The sequence below is a fragment of the Lepidochelys kempii genome, chromosome 17, assembly GCF_965140285.1.
Source record: "Lepidochelys kempii isolate rLepKem1 chromosome 17, rLepKem1.hap1, whole genome shotgun sequence".
Lineage (NCBI taxonomy): Eukaryota > Metazoa > Chordata > Testudines > Cheloniidae > Lepidochelys > Lepidochelys kempii.
Genome location: NC_136396.1, coordinates 1126539 through 1145331, shown reverse-complemented (window position 1 = coordinate 1145331; position 18793 = coordinate 1126539). Strand labels below are relative to the sequence as shown.

The 18793-nt window shown below is 50.8% G+C and overlaps 2 protein-coding genes across 3 annotated transcripts; one reads left to right on the top strand and one right to left on the bottom strand.

The window, feature by feature from the left end:
• Positions 1-204: 204 nt before the first annotated feature.
• Positions 205-4438, bottom strand: VMA12 (vacuolar ATPase assembly factor VMA12). Its single transcript, XM_073315346.2, has 6 exons — positions 4207-4438; positions 2417-2490; positions 2153-2242; positions 1599-1641; positions 825-937; positions 205-641 (listed from the first exon to the last, which is right to left on the bottom strand). Exons 1-6 carry the CDS (start codon positions 4394-4396, stop codon positions 546-548), a joined length of 606 nt encoding a protein of 201 aa, XP_073171447.1. The 5' UTR covers positions 4397-4438; the 3' UTR covers positions 205-545.
• Positions 4439-4478: 40 nt separating this feature from the next.
• Positions 4479-13705, top strand: POLDIP2 (DNA polymerase delta interacting protein 2). Of its 2 annotated transcripts, none has more exons than XM_073315342.2 (11): positions 4479-4707; positions 4824-4905; positions 6002-6099; positions 6987-7083; positions 7586-7661; positions 8372-8479; positions 8761-8897; positions 10170-10196; positions 10406-10531; positions 11552-11631; positions 13233-13705. In XM_073315342.2, the coding sequence occupies exons 1-11, from the start codon at positions 4553-4555 to the stop codon at positions 13345-13347; spliced, it is 1101 nt and encodes a 366-aa protein (XP_073171443.1). In that variant the 5' UTR covers positions 4479-4552; the 3' UTR covers positions 13348-13705. The 2 variants fall into 2 exon arrangements, with proteins under 2 accessions (XP_073171443.1, XP_073171444.1); XM_073315343.2 differs by having other exon boundaries at positions 4480-4599.
• The last annotated feature ends 5088 nt before the right edge of the window (positions 13706-18793 follow it).

Sequence of the window (18793 nt, the reverse complement as noted above, 5' to 3'; positions counted from 1 at the left end):
CTACCCTAAAACAGCCTGGCTAGTGCACCATGCAGGAATGTGAAGAGCATTAAAGAAACCAAGTGTAACGGCTTCTGCAGAAGTGATGGAGCAGGGTTTGGGATACAGAGGGCAGAGACACACCCAGGCTGCCCAGGAACACAGTGCAGGCATTTCACACGCATCTCCACCCTAGGAATCTGCCTTGGGGCAGGAGGAAGGTCATTCTAATGCACACAGAATCCATTTATTTTGAACAAGGGACAGCAACTTCAGAGCTAGAAGATGAGGCAGCAATAAGCCCCCCACTCCCCCCTGTGCCTTTCATGGATTTGAAACATCCCACGACTGCTGACTCTTCTGTTCCATGCCACAAGGTCCCCATTCAGTGCATCTGGTGATTCGTTTCAAACGCGGCCGGGGTAAGGAACATGGTGTGAGGAAACTGCAGTAGGCACAGGGACCCAATGGACCAAAGCCAAACACACCTGTCGACAAATTAATAACCCATAGGGGAGGAAAAGTCCTGCAGGGTAAGGATCCCAGTCTAAGTGAAAGCCTCCTGACTACAGTCCTCCAAGCTCCCCTTCCATGGTCCGCACCATCACATACAGTTCAGCCAAGCCCACCACTGAGGCCACGATCACAGCCGACAGCACACGCTGGGGGGACAAGAAGAAATAAGGGAGGTTTAAGTGACGCTGCTGAAGCATTCCAATCAGCCTCCCGTTCTCAGTGGAAATGGCATTCCTGACCTTTCCGTCCAATGTGCTCTGAACACACCAAAGGAGGCTCAGGATGGAAAAAACAAACATGGAAACTGTGAAGTCCCAGCTCACACTCACCGCTGCCATTTCTGTGAAGATGTACTGGCTGCCCAGGTATGTGCAGGCAAATGCAGCCACCACTGTGACAATGAAGTTGAATATGGTGATGACCACGGCTTTCATGGACCTAACTGCCGATGGAAGGGAGGGAGGAGAGATGTCAGCAAAAGCATTTGCAGGTAAAAGCTGTTTGTCATTAGCATGCAATGTAAGAGGGCTTGGGGTAAGCTATAGTACCTCTAACTGAACCTGCCAGTACCTTCCCTATTGTTAAGATAGAAAAATACTCAAGAATAAATACACCTGGTAGCTTTTGAAAAAACTTGTTTCTTTTGAAGAAGCAATTTCTATATAAAACACTAACAAATTCACCCTCTGCCTGCATTGCTGGGCCCGCAAACTGCAGCAGGGGGACAGCATAAGCCGGAGAGACGCAAGCTGGAAACAGGAAGTTTCACTGGGCAGGCTATCTAGGTCACAGCTGGCAGACATCTCTTCTTTAGGCACCAAGGTCTCCCCTTCTGATCCAAACTCCCAACCCTGAGGCTTTTCAAAGTCCTTCAAACTCTGACATGCTGTATAATCGTCCCCCGTAGTTATTTAATGTATAAATAGGGACTGTCCCTTATTTCAAATTAAACCCATCTAGTGAAATACAGCCTGCTAGGCAGAGAGGGGTGGGGCTGTTCTGTCTTTGAGGATGAGTAGATGGCAATTGATTTAATTCTCACAATTGGCTTTCTGCTTGCTGGGCATACGCTGTCTGTTTCTTCCTATGTTGATACAACTCACCTTGCCTTCCCAAGTCAGCCAGAGCCCCGTACCGGTTCAGTTCCTAAGAGGAGAAGAACAGGGTTATAAAAACCTTATTCCACCCTAGGTGTCAATTCTATAGTTGAGACAATTCCAGTAGAGCATCCTGCACTGCTTCCCCACTGAGACTAGAACTATATTTGATCAACAGGCTTGTGGGTACCACCCTGATGGCTCAGGTTCCCTTGTTACAATACAGATTTGGCAGCCCTGTTTGAGGGGGAAGGCTTCCAGCACCTCTCTGTTTCTCCCTTCAGAGGCCTCGTGCTGCACTAATCCTCCCTCCTGGTGAGGGACTTTGGAGCCAACAATGATACTCTTGGATAGGCCAGTCGGGGTCCTGGGAAAGCGATAGGAGATGCTCTGCTTTTGCCTCTGAGCTAGCAAACCAAAGAGCCTGGGACCGCAAATTCATCTCTGGGCAGTGCCACCAACGAGCTGTGCTAACATTTATGGTGGTTCCACAGGGTATGGTGGAGAACAGACTGTCCAGGTTTATTTTGATCTTGTATCTTCCCTGCCTTTCTTCAGACCTGGCAGTTGATGTTTCTTGTTATCCGCTTGTATTCTTCATTGGCTAGCTTAGCCTTTATCTTCTCCAGACGGGCCACCAGCTCTGGGTTCTAAAGACAATTAATAAACAAGAGAAACTGTAATGAGAACTGAGGTGCCATTAGTTTATTCTGTACATTTCTTGGCCCATGAAAAACATCTAGTTTTAGCGTCCCTAGCTAAGAGATGGAAACAGTGTACCAACCATAGCTGTAACTAGCATTTATCCCATGCTTGTTACATACCCTTGGAGGTTTCTCTACTTCAGGGAGATAGATCTCGCTGCCTTCCAGTAGCTCATGGAGATACACAGGAGAACCTACAACACAAAGAGTTCCTATAAATGCTTTCAGTTTAGAAATGTAGGCAAAGCAGTGAAATGTAACATCCAGGTCATTCTCTGGATCTCTAGCTGTTAACATCAAGGATGCAACATGGAAATGTCTCCAAGACATTAGGTGTGTGTGTGTGTGTGTGTGTGTGAAACAGAGTTTAAAAACAACAGCTATTTTTAAACAAAACTGTTTTCATTAAGTTAATGAGAATATAAAAATCCTGACCATTCCAGGTAACAGCATCCGCTTAGTACATGAGTACTAGAGCAAAACTAGCCAGGCTAGGTTCACAGTTCCAGGGTGAATGAAAGGCAAGTAGCATTATAACTAGATTTCAAATTAGATTTGAGATCAGTTTGAGCAATGAAGGTGTTAACAAGGTAAGTGAGGAAATATTGTAAAGTGAGGGGTTTTATTTTGACTGTTTAACTTGAATTTTTACACCTTACTGTAATTTTCATTCAGCTAATTCTGAGAGAACACTTTTTGTGGATAAAATTAACTGTTGCTTTAAAGTACAACCTTTGTGAAGTCTATCATCTGAGATGGAGCCCTAAACAGTTTAGAGGAGTTAGAGATAAATACTATGCACTTGTCTAACATCTACCAGCTAAAAATTTCAATGCATTTTAAAAACAAAAACTTAGGCCACCTAATACCCTGTGAAGTTAATATTATCCTCATTTTGCAGATGAGGAAACTAAGGGATAGATATTAAGTGATTTGCCCAAAGTGGCAGAACCATGAAAAAAGCCCAATTTGTGCCTTAAATTCTAAGGCCTGTGCCTTAATTATACAGCCATCCTTCCTGCAATAAGGAAAGAAAAACATCAGAGGTATAGACATAATGAGGAGGCTGACATACAAAAAGGGGGCTCTGGAGGCAGAAGTTGGAGAGAAGTCAGCACCAATGCTGGCCACACTGTCTGAAGGGGCAGAGGTCGATGGTTCTAGACAAGAGAAGGGAGTTAGAGACAAAAAGATCCATTTGGGCAGGTGACTCAAAATCCATGGAGGTTTTTACAGACAAGAATGGAAGGCAACTTGGAACTGGGGCCTGAAGTAACGGGGAGCAATCTGAAGATAGTACACTGGGGTCATATTTCTCTGTACATGTGAGAAAGGGAGCAGCAGCATTTTGCTGGAGAGCTGGGACTTGGGGCAACCACAGAGAAGCAAGGGATAACAGAGGTGATGGGAACCAGGAGAAGGATTTTAGCTGAGGCAGATCAAGGCTGTGGCACTCTCAGGAGATGAAAGACAGAGTCAGTTCTAGGGTTCCATTACTGGAGGGGGGAGTAGGTATTTTGGGAGCCCTGGATGTTATTTTAAAAACAAACAACCTTCCAGGAGTCCAGGGGCTAATTAAACCCCTAGAAAATCTTAGATTTTAAGAGTTTGCTAAGGCAAAATTTGGCTGCAGTGTCAGCATGTGGATTTATAATGCGTGGATGTATAATTTGTAAGAGGGGTGAAGCTACCGATCTGCCGCTGTTCCGCTGCTTCGCAGTGGATAACTTTGTCCATGTTTTGGCCTTGCGGACACTAACTTGGGGCCCCCTAGAAGACCTTTGGGGGAAGTAAGGGTACCCCTCGTGGTCCCCAGCGCCGGCCCTGGCTGCGGGCTCCGCCAGGAGAGTTCACGGCCGAGCCACAGCCCGGCGGACGCTCAGCCTCAGGCCCCGGCCGGCGCCTCTCACCCGCCTGGCGCAGGGCGCCCTGCAGCTTCCGGAGCAGGCTGAAGGGGACGAGCGGGCCGCGCCCGGCGGCCTGGGCCCCCAAAGCGGCCTGCAGCTCCGCCCGCAGCTCGCGGGGAAGCCGCCCGAGCTCCCCGCCGGCGGAGGCCGCCGCCCGCACCAGCCGCTCCCCCGCCACTATGGAGGACGCCATCTTGGACAGGCCGGGGGGTCACATGATCGCCCGCGCCGCGCGCACAGGGCGCTGGGAAGGCGGACGTTGCCGACCAGGCGGGTTCCCCCCGCGCGCTGCATTGTGGGCCGGGGGTGGTGGCCGAGCGGGGCCCTGCCGTTGTCGCCGGCGGGCGGGATGTCGGGCGGCGCGGCGCGGCGCTCCCTAGCAACGGCTCTGAGCAGGTGCCGGGCCCTGCCGCTCAGGGAGGCCCCGGGCCGCGGCCTCCGGGCGCTGTGTGCGGGGGGCCCCGGGGCCCTGCAGCCGCCCCCGCGCCGCCACCTCTCGTCCCGGTGAGGCCGGGGCCGGGGCCGGGGCCGAGGGGGTGAGGCCGGGCCGGGGCCGGGGCCGGGAGGCTCCGCGGGCGCTGCCCCGCCCGGCCTGAGCTCGCTGTGGCGTTTTTCCGCAGGAACCGGGCGGAGGGCAAAGTGCTGGAGCCCGTGGGCGTGTTCGAGGTGCCGAAGCCGCACGGCAAATACGAGACGGGCCAGGTGGGTGTCCCCGAGCGACCGGCCCCGGCCCCGGGGCGGGGACACGTTTCGGCCCGAGGGCCCCATCTGGGCACAGAAAGTGCTCAGGAAACTGGGGTGGGGCCAGAAACGAGGCGTTCAGGGAGTGGGGCGCGGGCTCCGGCTGGGGAGGAGGGGTTTGGGGTGCAGGAGGGTGCTTCAGGCTGGGATTGAGGGGTTTGGAGGGCGGGAGGGGGATCAGGGCAGGGGGTTGGGGCGTAGGGAGGGGCTCGGGGTGCAGGCTCCGGGTGTGCTCACCTCAGACGGCTCCCGGAAGCAGCGGCATGACCCTTCTCCAGCTCCTACGCGGAGGCACGGCCAGGGAGCTCTGCGCGCTGCCCCATCCACATGTATCGCCCCCACAGCTCCCCTTGGGGTACCAGAGGGGGGCCATGCCGCGGTTTCCGGGAGCTGCATGGAGCGGCCCCCGACCCTGCTCCCCAGCTGGAGCACCAGACCCCACTTGCCAGCTGGAAATCGAGGGCCAACTTAAAATGGCCATAGTTTGTCCACTCCTGCTCTAGAAGGTGAAATGATTGTTAGCACCGGTTGTTTTGCTCTGCTCATTTCCCAAGTATCGTCTCCTTTCAGCAGCAAGGGAGAGAGTTACTGGAGGTCTGAAATAACTGCTAGACCTGTCATCTCTATGCTGAGGTCTCACAAATCTTTCTCCAGTCCTGACTGACCTCACTCCATCCGAGCCCACAGGTCTGCCTGTGTCTCCCACATCTCCTGGGTGTTTAGTTGTCAATTTAAACTTAATGTGGCCAAAGCTGCATTCCCAGTTCTCTCTCATCCCAAGCCTTCTCCATTCCCTCGTTCTTCATCACCACTCTCCTCTCTGTCACCAGATCCATAAAATGGAGCATGTCTTGGATTCTTTCTTCTCCCCTGCCCCATCAATCCAGGTTCTGTCCAAATCTTGCTACTTCTCCCTGCATAATAATAATAATAAAATGCTGCCTCTTTATTGGTGTGAGGTTGTTAGCCATTTCCTTTTTTTTTTTTTTTTTTTAATGGGTTTTAATCTCTTGGCTGTGATTTGCACAGGACTGAAGTTTATGATTCCCCCTTTCAGCTGTTTCTTCACAGTGTGTTTGGATACCGAGGAATAGTCCTGTTTCCTTGGCAAGCCAGGTTGTATGATCGGGATGTTACTTCTCCTGTTCCAGAAAAGTAAGGATTTACATTTGTTCATTTGCTCCCATGCTGCTGTTCTATTTAAGTCTTTTACTGTTCTTCCTGGTCAGGGTCACTGAGGTTTTAAGAAAGAGTGAGGCAAAGCCTCAGTGACTTTTGTGTGAGCACCAAACTAGGAGAGATCGGCTCATAATAGTCTAAATTAATACCATAATAGTTTCTCTTAAGTTAAAAGATGGGAGGAAGGTTTCAGGGAATGGTGTGTGTGCTTTAGAAAACAAGTGGGTGTGGAATTGCATGTTAAGGAAAGAAACTCCTGTGGATTTAGGTGTAGGTTCCTGTATAGGTTCCTAGTGATTTGAACTGGTTGGCCTTGGCTCCAGATTTGGCAAGTTAGGTTCAGTTCAGCCTTCTCAGCGATGGAGCCTCATTGTCTTTCACCTTCCACTCCATGCAGCTAATGAACCCCGCAAATGATTCTTGTGGGACATGGATAGGACTGAGGGGTGAACACATTGAAAATAAGGGTGGAGTGAAAGCAATAACCCAGATGGGAAGACTGACTGAATAGTGAGAGACATCTCCGTCTCTGTAAATGGGGGCTATGATGCCACCGACGTGGATTTTTTTTTTGCATCTCGCATCATTTATTGCTGTATGTGTGGGTGGTGTGAATCTTGCGTTGACTGAAATGGAGTGATTGGAGATCCTGAATGTATTCAGAACCTCCTTTTCCTTTAAGAATGAACTTGTTGCTGGTAGCAACTGTTTGTACTTTATCCACACTATCAGAGACGCAACTTGATGTATGACAAAACTTCCTCCCACTCTCTGTGTCAACTTGCTGCTGGTGGGTGTAATCATATTAGTAGGGTGTAAGCTAATGAAGGGAGCTCTTGTGTTCAGAATTTGTCTCTGTTTAGGAGTGAGAGTGCAGCTGGTCATGGATCCAAAGAAGTCAAAGGCAAAACTCATACCTACTACCAGGTGCTAATAGATGCTCGGGATTGCCCACATATAGTAAGTGTCTGATAACCTTGTTCTTGACACCCAAAGATCTCTCTCTTCTGTTAACTCCTTAGATGCAGACAGCAGCTGTAATGGAAGACTGGGAGGGTGCTGTTAATGTTTTTCCTCCATGGTGGGAATGTTTGGAACAGGGGTGACTGAGTGACTGGTTCTGTTTTACCAGGTCATCATTCTGCTAAGAAAGATCATCAGAAATGTTTAACCATTACTCTTCTGAGTAGGTCCAATTTCTTCTGCCTAGGTTAACTTCTTGCCCATGCTGGAGTATGGGTTCTGTGATGTTTGTATAACACAGGCAATAGGTAGCAACAAAATTTCTTTTTAGTTGGTGTTTGAATTGTGATTTCCTCTAGGAGATGAAAACAAGAGAAATGTTTGTTCTGAGCTGAACTGGTTATATAAAATAAATGTACAACCTTGAGAGAAGAAGAATAAAACGGCTGTCCGCACACAGTGTTGTGCATTCGAAGTGCTAAATCCCCCTTATTTTCAGTCTCAGAGGTCACAGACGGAAGCAGTGACGTTCTTGGCGAATCATGACGACAGTCGAGCCCTCTATGCCATACCAGGTGAGTAAATGGCTGTTCTTAAGCTTTCTGGAGAGTGCAGATTCTCATGAGATCTGGCTAGAAGGACCGTGAGAGGTACCGTGGCTAGCATAGTCTAGTATCGGCAGTACTAGATCTACCCCTGGAATGTCTTGTCCTAGGTGCAGTTTGTCGCCTCTTGGAGAACAGTAGAGTGACTGACATGCTCAGCTCTGTTCTTCAGATATGTGGAAGAGGTGTGTTCAACTGGAGTCAGTGGCTAGGCGAGTGAGGGAACCTTGACTGTTGTTCACATACTTTGAGCTGTTGACCCCAAACCCCACTTTCTCTACTTAGCAGTAGATGTACTCAGATCCTACACCCTGCATTCCTTTCTCCCCCTTTAGTTCTAGGGCTGCTGGATCTCTGTTTCTCCTTCTGTTGTGTTCTCTACCTGAAGTCCTGGTGTGATAGTATAAACACTTCTGCAGCCACTAGTGGCTCAGGAAGAGCATTGGCTTTATGTGGGGAGAAGTATGTATCCCTTTTGAAGAAGGTAGTAAAGCAAGACTTGAAGAATTATTGCCAGGGAGTGTCCTGTAGGTTGAGGATAGTTTTGCTAGTTTAGATTTCCTCTGCCAGGCCCTCTTTCTTTACTGCTCATTAGTGCAATTTATTGCCCTGCTGAGATGCCTCCTGTGAAGCTCCCTTTGCTGATGGCATTTAATGGCTGATGTGGGCTTCTTCTCTAGGTCTAGACTACGTAAGCCATGAAGACATCCTTCCCTACAGCTCCACTGATCAGGTGCCAATTCAGCATGAGCTCTTTGAGAGGTTTCTTATGTACGACCAGACAAAAGGTAACTGCATGCCCCTCGAGCCTTGCCCTAGAGAAAGCCTCTACGGAGCCATGTGCTGCTATAAGGCACCTTCATAAGGAAAGACAGACATCTGCAGCTCATTGTCTTAGGTGCAGTGCATTGCCCATGCTGCGGTGAGTGAGAGGCTTTGTTCTAGCAGAAACATCCTTAGACAGACCTCTGTAACCATGTAAAAGCTGCTGCTCTGTCTGAGAGGTGGGAGTTCAGAAGCTTATCTGTAGCCACTTTGATAAACTGTCCTCTCTTTCCACTCCCTACAGTTCCGCCTTTTGTAGCGAGGGACACGCTGTGTGCGTGGCAGGAAAAGAATCATCCCTGGTTAGAGCTGTCTGATGTGCACCGAGAAACCACTGAGAATATCCGAGTCACCGTCATCCCCTTCTACATGGGCATGAGGGTAGGTCTGGGTCTTACCTAGCGTGGCCACCATTGTAACTCTCTCCAACCCATTTAAAACACCCCCGTCCTTTCCAAGTCCTGCTGCAGCATCTTGTTTTCGTCCTGCAACCTGGCTTCTTGTTCTAGTTGCATCCTCACTTATCATTATTCCCAGTGGCCGTGAACATGGAAACATGAGACCGAATGGTTATGGGGAACATCCCCGTCTAGGCTCTGCTAGTTGTTCGTTGAGTTCTGTGAAATGCCTTGGGCTGTTCTGGGAGAGGTGCTACTAAAGGGCAGGTGAGAATTTTCACAAATGCCTGTATCGTTAACACTCCCTGCTGTTAGTAATAGATGTAAAATGGCACCGGCACAGTGCCGCAGTGAGTTACACTTAGTCTTCCCCCTGGGGTTTGACACTCTGCTCTGGTCTACACTGGGTGGGGAATCGATGTAAGGTACACAACTTCAGCTACGAGAATAGCGTAGCTGAAGTTGACGTACCTAGATCGACTTACCGTGGTGTCTTCACGGTGGTGAGTCGACTGCCGCCGCTCCCCCGTCGACTCTGCTGCGCTGGAGTTCCGGAGTCGACAGAAGAGCGCTCGGGGATCGATTTATTTATTTATAGACTAGACGCGATAAATCAACCCCGATATCCAGCGGTAGTGTAGACCCACCCTCAGACTACTTTGCCTTCTCCCTGGGGCTGAGGAGAGTTCCCTGATTAAAGCTTTCTGGATTCAGCTGACACCCTGTACTTCCTAAAATTGATTAGGACCTGGCTGCTCGGGGTTCAGGAAGCACAATAACGAAGTTTGTGTATTAGCCAGCTGTCTCCTGGGGTGGAGAGCTGGGTATTTACACATATAGGTCAGTTTCAAAATAAACAGTGCCTCTAGGACCAGTAGGATTGTAAGGCAGCCTTGGACCACAACACGGGCAGGCCCTGATGAAAGCTAAGCTTCTGTAGAGCCGAACTGGTATGTATCCCATCTGCTAACCAACAGCATGTGGATTGGGCATCCTCTAACAGCATATAGGGTATAATGAACGTGGGTACCCACAACTGGTCAGTTCTCCAGTCACTGGTGGATCTCTGGAGCTCGTCTGTCTGAGTTACATAGATGCTCAGGCCAGTTCTACCCTGGGAATGAGGGACTAACTCATGGGTGAATTTGGAGAGCGCCTCAGTCTGTGCTGCCCTGTGTCAGTCTGGCACTGCCAAGTCAGAGTGTTGGTGCTGAGCTGAAGGGCATCAACTAAACTAGTTTATTTCTCTTGACAGGAAGCCCAGAATTCCCATGTCTATTGGGTAAGTGCCTTGTGCTTCTGTAAAACAGCCTAAGGAGGGCGTTTATTTGCTGCGGGGTGCTGGAAGCCCCACCATGGCTATGGTCAGATTTATCATGATGGGTTTTGAGGGAGGGTGGCTCTTTGCTTGTGGCATCAGCAAGTGGACCTGATACCTGGCCTATTGGCAGCTGGCTCCAGCTCCTCATGACTTGTCTCTCACCTCTCTAGTGGCGTTACTGTATCCGCTTGGAGAACCTTGACAATGAGGTGGTACAACTGCGAGAACGGCACTGGAGGATATTTAGTTTGTCTGGCACCCTGGAAACTGTCCGGGGCCGAGGAGTTGTGGGAAGGGTACGTATTGCCTGATATCTGTCCTCAGACATAGCCTCCATTTGGGGCACTCGCCCTGGGTCGATTGATCAGTATGTGGCTTAATGGGCACTTCCAGTAGGTGTGCGTGGTGAAAGAGTCATGTGTACAGTTCCTTGCAGATTGTCTGTTACTCCTGAGGGAATTCTGCACCGAAAAATTCTGCAAATTTTATTTGTCAATAAATAAATAAAGCTCCAGCATGGCAGTGGGGAGCACAAGCCACTGGCTGCATTGAAGTGGGAGATCACCCTGAAGCCCACACCACTAGTTCCAGCATCTATGCCTCACTCCCACATTCCCCTGCCCTATTCCACCCCCCCTTCTATCCCCACTACCTCTTCCCCTTACCCAGCCCCACCGTGAGCACTCACTGTTGCACAGAAGGGGAGCACGACTGGCACTAGGACCCAGGAGGTGGTGTTCAGCTGCAGAGTCAGCAGAGCCGCAGCCTCCTTCAGCTGGGCAGCTCTGCGCTTGCAGAAATGGGGCGGGCAGGAGGGCAGGGGCATGTAACCCTGTGTGCCCCCCCATGCCCCGCCTCTGTTTGGGGGCAGTTCTGCCCAAAACTGCGCCGATGGTGGTTCCCCTTTCCCCCATGGCCTCCCTTTGGTTCCCTGCTGTTTTCCACCTGCCAGAGGCGGTGGGGGCTTTATGCAGGCGCGCAGTCCTGCAGAATTGCCCCAGGAGTACTCTGTGCGGGAAGGAGCACAGCAGAAAGTGCAAGTCTGGTCAGCAGAGGGTTGTTCTAGTTCACTCAGTCTTCCAATCATCTGACTGGGGGGGGACTGAAATATGGTGTCATGCTGGTGCTACTTATTAGGTGTAGCCTTTATTATGGGGGTGGTGATGGCAAGAAGTGGAAGAGGAACAATTGCTAAGCAGCATTTTGAAGCCTGAGGAGCTCTGTTGATTTTGTTGCAAAGCAAATCTGCTAATGGTGGGCTGTGGAGAAATCTATGGGGATCTGTCTGATACAGTGGGGTCTCTGTGTCCCCTCAGGAGCCAGTCTTATCCAAAGAGCAGCCAGCATTTCAGTACAGCAGCCATGTCTCACTGCAGGCATCCAGTGGTCACATGTGGTAAGAAACCTTCACTATTGTGGTAATGCAGAGTTCCCAGTTGGAGATTAGGACCCCCCTGGGACAGTCTGTGTCCCAGAGAGCTCACAGTCTGGTGTTCTGACAGGAATTAACAGCTGGGCGGTGTGGACAAGGCAACTAAAGGTGGGTGCCCATGTGCATAAACTAGGCTGTAGTGATAGTCCCATATTGACTCCAGGAACCCCTGCTGCTCATGAGCCTTGGCAGAGGCTCCAAACTGGTTCCTCCTCCTCCTCCTCAAGTTTCTCCCTTGCGAAGGAGCTGGGCCCTTTCCACATTATCTTCTTATATGCTCCACTCCCCAGCATGTTCCCTCTTGAGTACCAGAGGCAGGTCTGTATTGGCCACACAGCTCTTGTGCCCTAGGGCCTTCACTAGCATTTTCTCCAGTGGGTTCTGCTAAAGGAAGTGCAGTGACTTTCTCCCAGAGTCTGAAATTCAGTGCCCAAAGGCCTGACGCTTGGGATTGTTCCGGTTTATGTAGTCCCATGTACTGCAGTAGCATTGAAAGCTAACCACTCCTTCATTAAATCCCTAAGTGTGCACTTGTGATGTGGATGCTCAATGCCCTACTAGGAGAGGTGTCACACGACACCTCTCTTCCCCACCTTTGAGCATACCTTTCTCAGAAGCTGGGGGCTGCTTTGCAAACACTTTTATCTGAGCTGGAATATGTACTACAGCAGATCTGCCCCTTCAGGGTGAGCTCTTGCTAACTCAGGCTTTCACCGTGCATGGTTGGGTGTTCCTGACTAGTTGAATGACAGCTCCCCTGGGCGTACAATGCAGCTCATTGTAGTGCTCTCCCTTCCCAAACAGTCTGAAAGGAAAGACGGGCTCCAGAGCTAGAAAGCCATTCCAGTAAAGGGGGAGGAAGGGGCTGGAATCCCCAAATCGCCAATCCACATGGCTTCCTTTCTAGTAGATGGTCTTCTTGGGTGATGAAGAATCCGACTCGGAACTATTGTTTTACTTCTCAAGACGCCTCCCTGTTAGGTCACATCCTGCATTACACAAGGCAGTTTGCTTTCCTGAGACAGTGGGAGACCTGCTGGGGAGTTGATTTGTCTAACTTGTGTATGGAAATGTGTGTTCAATGCTTAATCTTCCCCTTGTGAAATCGTGAAGCAGAAACTTCAGCTTCCAAACTACCTGTGATTGGCCTTTAAGGACTGATCCCAGGTTGCTGAGCCATCGGGGCTTCTGCTGGTAAATAAGAATGTGAATTTGACCTATTTGCAAACTAAACTCAGATGGCCTAACCTAGCCTATCTCCGGCCTGGACTGAGGAAAGCATTGTCCGAGCTATCTGGGGGTGGCCTTCAGCCTCTTCCCCTCTATCTCCCCGTGGGGTGCCTTGTATTACAGCATGGTCTGCTCTGTGCTGGGCTAACCGCCTTGTCATAAGTGAGTCACATGGCCCGGAGATGCTTTCCTGTCGGTGGGAAGATCCTGCAAAGGCAGGCCCCGGCAACAGCAGAGTGCAGAAGGTCCCTTTTCCCCCGGAGCTGCCATTCCATTGCTGTAAGAGGGCGTGGTGATGCATTGGTCTCAGTCTGGTCTCTGACTTTGTTTTGCAGGGGTACTTTTCGGTTTGAGAGGCCTGATGGCTCCCACTTTGATGTCCGAATCCCTCCCTTCTCATTGGAAAGCAATAAAGATGAGAAGACGCCTCCCTCTGGCCTTCACTGGTAGAGCAGTCTAAGCACGGTACCCCAGGAGAACAGTCGTGCATTGCAGACCTCTGCTTCCCACCCTCCTGCAGCCAGGGATATGGAACTTTTCAATATTTTAAACCATTTTGTTTTAACCATTGCTAAAGGGGCGTTTTTGAACTTTAACACTGACTCTTTCAGGCTATTTGCAAGCATCATAAGCTGTATTAGTGGATCCTTTCTTCCCCCTGGTGCTGGCTGGTGCCCAAGCTTGGGGGGTTTAGAACTGTGCTGCTGTGGAAGATGGGCCCACTCAGCCGGGCTGGGCCCTTTCCAAATGTGTTTGAATTCTCTGGGATGTGAGGTTTCTCTTTAATAAACTGGCCCTTCTAGTTGTAGCCCATCTTCCTTTGTACACCAAGGCATTGGTCTCACGGCCAGCTTGCCCCAGTCTGTGCAAAGCTCCATCAGTCCAAACCTCTGTGCCTGAGGAGGAGTGAGCTGGCTGTGTCATGTCAGTAAGGTGCTGCCACCCTTGGAATGCAAACGCTTCACTGGGTTTAGCAAACGCCTGCTGGAGAAGCTTGTTAGCCAGTGCGTGGGGTGCACCATTTGGAGCAGTGTTGCTTGCCAGGCTCTGCCCTGAATTGCTGCCAATGGGTGCTAACCAAATGGGTGCAAAGGGTGAACAGCATTGAGCCCTAAATCCAGCTGTTTCTGGGTGGGGATAATGATCAGGGCGGGTCCGTGCACAGGGAAATCGGAGCAGTAGTTTTCAGACACTGCTGAGACCTGGAGTGCCGAGTTGCAGTCAGATAAGAAGAAGTCTTCCCTCCTTGCACCCTTGCCAATGGGAAACCTGCATGTGCAGAAAGTGTGTATGTAGCCCCCCTTTTCCCCCCCCCATCAGGTGATGGTTTGAGTTCGGCCATGCCCCCAGACGTTCCCTCTCCTCTGCTGTCCCTCTCTCTGTGGAGTCTGAAGAGCAGTATAAATAACCTCCCTAGACGGAATAGGAGAGACTCGCTCTGCACCCGCGGATGAATAGGTACGTGTGCGGTGGATAGACAGAAACACACACAATTTAAATAGCAGTGGTTACCTGGCATCGATCCCTTCATCTCCTCGTTTCCCTGGCACTGAATGTGGAACCTGCAACCTGTGTAGTGCTTAGAGAGTTAAAAGATAAAAGCTGTGGGGGTTGTCTTTGCTATGGCTATAACTGATAAGGGGATTGCTCTGGGTGTCGACTGTTCCCACATGTCAGTGTGGGCGTGGGAAGCTGGCTTCATCCTTCTTATCCCTATTGCTAAATTCGGCTGGGAGAGAGCAAGGGCCTGAGTGTTGGGAACAGCCTTTCTGCAGTACGCACAGCTTACAGTGCCAAGAGCCTTGCTCTTTGACGTAACTGCCCAGTCTAGAGATGAGTAGCAGCTGCCCTGCTTTGGCCTTGGGTTGCTGACTTCTACGTGGCAGGCAGGCAGGTTCTTCCTGCCAGTTTTTCCAGCCACATCTCTTGTTGCCTGTGTTTCTGGGTGCCAGTGCACCTGACATCGTCGATAAGGGCTACAGGGATTGTCTCCTCGAGGAGGGATGTGGTGCTAGAGAGGCAAACTGGCATTGTCAGATGCTGGGTGTAGCAGGCCCTTGCTGCTAATCCACTTGGGCTGGTGACTCCGGGTGTGTGCTTGCCAGGTGCTGTGCCGCAAGGACAGTCAGTAGCTGGGTCCCCTTAGGCCCAGCAGTGCGTGAGCATTCCTGGCTGGATGATTGCTGACCGTAACCAGTGTGATCAGCGCACTCAGGAATGAATCCGTTTGGGGGAAAGCAGCCCATAGAAGCTGGGAATGTGTCCAGTTAAGCTGCCCAACGACATAGACAGCCGATCGAGGGAGGGAGCATCAGAGCCATTCCTCTTCTGCAGTGACTGGGGCTGCTTCTTGGATCTAATGCTAAAAGACAGGCATGATTGGCAGGGATACAAGTTGGGGATGGGGGAATAGTCTCCTACCTGTGTTGGTTTCTTGTTGGCTTATTCCAGTGAGACGACGTAGGCAAAACATGACCGAGTCTGGAAAGTTGCTGCTTGTATGGCTTTCCCACAGGCCGGCTTTACTTTGTCATGTACATAGCTGTACACATCAATGATGAATAAAGTGTTGAAGTAACTGATGTGAGCTGTGGCTCTGATTTTCCCAGATGTGCCCCTGGGCCCCAGCCTTTCCCCCTCCCCATTTCACTCTGATTCCTTCAGCAGGGTGGGCCCTAAAAACCAAAAATTTGTCGTACCCTTGGTGCGGCAAGTACTTAACAGCGGCTCTACTTGGTAAGCTGGGCATTCATTAAGAGGCTGCGGCTGTGTCTGACTCCAGATCAAATTTGTTCCGTTTACAAGTGCAATGATTTCTTTCTAACTGCCAGCTCTGAACGGTCCACCTGGAATCTGAAAGACCAGCTGGGTCTCCATCTTGTGTGCCAACACCAGCAGTAAAGGTTCTTCCAGCCAACTCTGTCCTCAGGGGATACCTCTTGCCTTAGGTTGGAATCACTAAATGGGGTTAGATGTGGGGTCCATCTAGCCCAACGTCCTGCCTCTGACACTAGCCAGCACCAACTGCTTCAAAGGAAGATGCAAAAAATCCTGCAGAAGGCTATTATGGAATAACGTGTCCCTCAAGGGGCAGTTTTCCTGGCCCCTGCTAGAGAGTGAAAGAGGAGGGTTTATGGCCATCTTACAAAAGGGGCATCCTGCCTATGAAACCATGGCTGTGCTCATTATCTAGGTGAATGTCTCATCCTTCTTTGAATCCCACTAAGCAACTGGCCTCTACGAAATCTCGTAGTAATGCGACCCATGAGTTAACTGTTCCTTCAGAGACTTTCAGCTTTGCAAGCAATGTTGTTGGACTGGAATCTGCTCTGAGAGCTGCGCTGGCACCATGAGCTAGCAGGAGTGATAATCAGTTAACACTTTGTCACTAGGATGAATTGCCCTGGCCCTGATGCACCCCAGAGAGCTGCTGAGGATTGAAGAACCATTTTCACAAGTAGAAACCCACTTTTCTAAGCTGAGCAGTACTTTAAAGATGCTGTGGCTAGGTCCTTCGCTGCGAGACAAAGGAAATGTCTGCCTCTGAGATGGAATGCACGTTTGAAAGGCAGAGAAGAAAATGCCCTTTTCTATGGCATCGCCAAATCCTTAGTTTCTGAATTAGAGGGACAAGCTGCCAGCCACTGACGAAGAGCTGGGCTTGGGTCACAAACGAGACTCCTGCCCACTCAAACCGATGCTCTACAGGCAGAGGCTGCAGAAGCTGAACCCAACAAATCAGAAAGCCCAGCCCCACTTCAGTCCAATGGCTGAATTTCCCTACAGCAGCAGGGCTGTTGTCAGGTGACCAAAGTACTGTGAAACCACAGATCTCCTGCTTCTCACCATGATGAAAGCAAGCTGGTGAAATGCCTGTGGGTAGCCAGGTGTAAGAATGAGCAGACACCCCCAAGGAGAGGGCACCCAAATCCCCTAGGCCAGTCACAGAAGGGGCAAGTGAGTCACTGCATTCCAATGTAGTTTGTCTCTGGAATAGGCTGCCTCTTCTATTCAGCTGTAAGGCCAGTATGTCCCCGTTTGGTGAGAGGGTTAGAGACAGGTGCTATGGGATTTCAGGCTCCTCTCTTTGAAATGCTCCCAGGGGCTAAGCTGGCTGGGCTGTAGGGATTGTTGTCTGGAGGTGGGGAATGGTCAACTCCCCTCCCTACCACAAAGGTCTCTGTCTTCCCCATTTCTTCTGAGGAGGGGCTCCTGGGAGCCTCAGGACTCAGTTATCTGAGCATCACTCCTGTCACCAGGCTCCTTTGCCCAGCTTTGCGCTGTGCAGTTACAGTTGATAGAAGAAAACACATTTCAGTCTATGGCCGTGTCTATATTTAAAGAGCAGAGGTAGTCATTACTGTGCGGCCCCTCCCTTCAGATGTGCTGATATGGGATGTGGCTTGTTTTTTCTCATGTATCCTCTAATAAACAATAGAGCGAATGACTTCCCAAGAGCCCTTGCCCATGCTACCCCCATCAGGGAGGGAGGGTCCCTACCGAGTGGTCTGAGTGTTCCATTCCCCTTGGGGCAATGTTGCCTCCCCAGGACTCCCTGCACTGAGTGTGAGACCCCTATCCAGGAGCTGACAGGGGAGTTATTCTTTCTATTGGGGTTCCTCTGCCTTTGTCTTTGGACAGGCAGTTCCGAGACCCTCTCCAGCAACTTGCAGTGTGTGGGGAACAGGATTTGCTGGCCAAGCCAGGGAACAGGTAGCTGTCAGGCTCATCTTCATCCAGTCAGAAGTTAGGATTGTCAGGGGTGTTGCGGGTTGTCATGTCCCCCTGTCCGTCCGTCCCCCCCCCCCGCCTCATGTGCTGTTTCCTGCCCTGGCTTCCCCCTTGTGAGATTGGACTCTGAGCAGTTCCATGCCTGGTGTCTGTTCCAAGGTGATGTGTGTTCCCGTGAGGAACTGTCTCTCCCTCCAGCTTCAGAAAACTCTCCCTGTCTGCTCCCTGCCATATGAGTGGCCAAATCTCTCTGCTTTTTCCTCTGTGCACCTGTCTTCAGCTCCTTGTTTGCTTTAGGGGTGAGGAGTCCTCTCTGGAAATAATGACAATCTTGTTTGAGGTCCACAGAATCTAGAGGCAGCTGCTTGGCGTTCCCACTAAATGACTCATCTGTCCTGTTTCGAACACAGAGCCTTGGCCTGGGCTAAGAGAATAAAATCCAAGGGCAGGTAAAACATGGGAATCTCTGCGGGATGGTTGTGTTTCTGAGTAATGCCTGGGTATAGAAACCAGGGCGTGCACTTCTGAAGTGAAAGAGGAAAGTAATGTCATATAGAGAAGGCAGAGGAGGGGGGCACTGAATCATGGCTGCCAGGCTCCCATACACAGCTGTGGCTAAGAACCAGCGACTCTTCAGAGCCATCAGAGGAAAGTTTCCTGTCATAGATGCGGCACGCATAAGGGGCTTTCCTTGTACTCCACTGCAGCTGCCACTTGGACTGGAACTATCCAGTCTGTTGCTGCCCATGTGAAGCCTGGAGCTCCCTCGCAGGCCAGATCACCATGGCGTACAGGTGGATATTGATCACCCCAGGGCCTGTTGGGAAGGGGCTTCATCCCTGGGCGGATGGCAACGCAACTATCCTTCTGACTCCTCCGGTGTATTTCCCCTGCCCCCCCACTAGAGTGAGGGAGCCAAACAACTTCCCGTCAGCCACAGACGGTGCCTAACACCAGTAGAGATGGACACTGCCCATCTCCACTCCTGCCCTGCCTCACCACGCTCCTCCATCCCTCCCAGGCTCACGCCCTGGGCCCAGAGCAAGGGGGGCTCCGTAGGGGTGATGCAGGCACGGTCAGATGTTTGCATCCACATCTGTGTATTTGTGCCTGGGCGGCGTAAGCTAGGGGGCGGGATAGCTCAGTGGTTTGAGCACTGGCCTGC

What these genes read in the sequence shown, in the direction of transcription:
- VMA12 (XM_073315346.2), bottom strand. Translation starts at nt 4,396, where the DNA reads ATGGCGTCCTCCATAGTGGCGGGGGAGCGGCTGGTGCGGGCGGCGGCC. An exon ending in GGGCGCCCTGCGCCAGGCGG is followed by an intron (nt 2,491 to 4,206) that starts GTGAGAGGCGCC and finishes TTTGTGTTGTAG; the next exon opens with GTTCTCCTGTGTATCTCCAT. An exon ending in AAGTAGAGAAACCTCCAAGG is followed by an intron (nt 2,243 to 2,416) that starts GTATGTAACAAG and finishes AATTGTCTTTAG; the next exon opens with AACCCAGAGCTGGTGGCCCG.
- POLDIP2 (XM_073315342.2), top strand. Translation starts at nt 4,553, where the DNA reads ATGTCGGGCGGCGCGGCGCGGCGCTCCCTAGCAACGGCTCTGAGCAGG. An exon ending in AGCCCTCTATGCCATACCAG is followed by an intron (nt 7,662 to 8,371) that starts GTGAGTAAATGG and finishes CTTCTTCTCTAG; the next exon opens with GTCTAGACTACGTAAGCCAT. An exon ending in TATGTACGACCAGACAAAAG is followed by an intron (nt 8,480 to 8,760) that starts GTAACTGCATGC and finishes CACTCCCTACAG; the next exon opens with TTCCGCCTTTTGTAGCGAGG.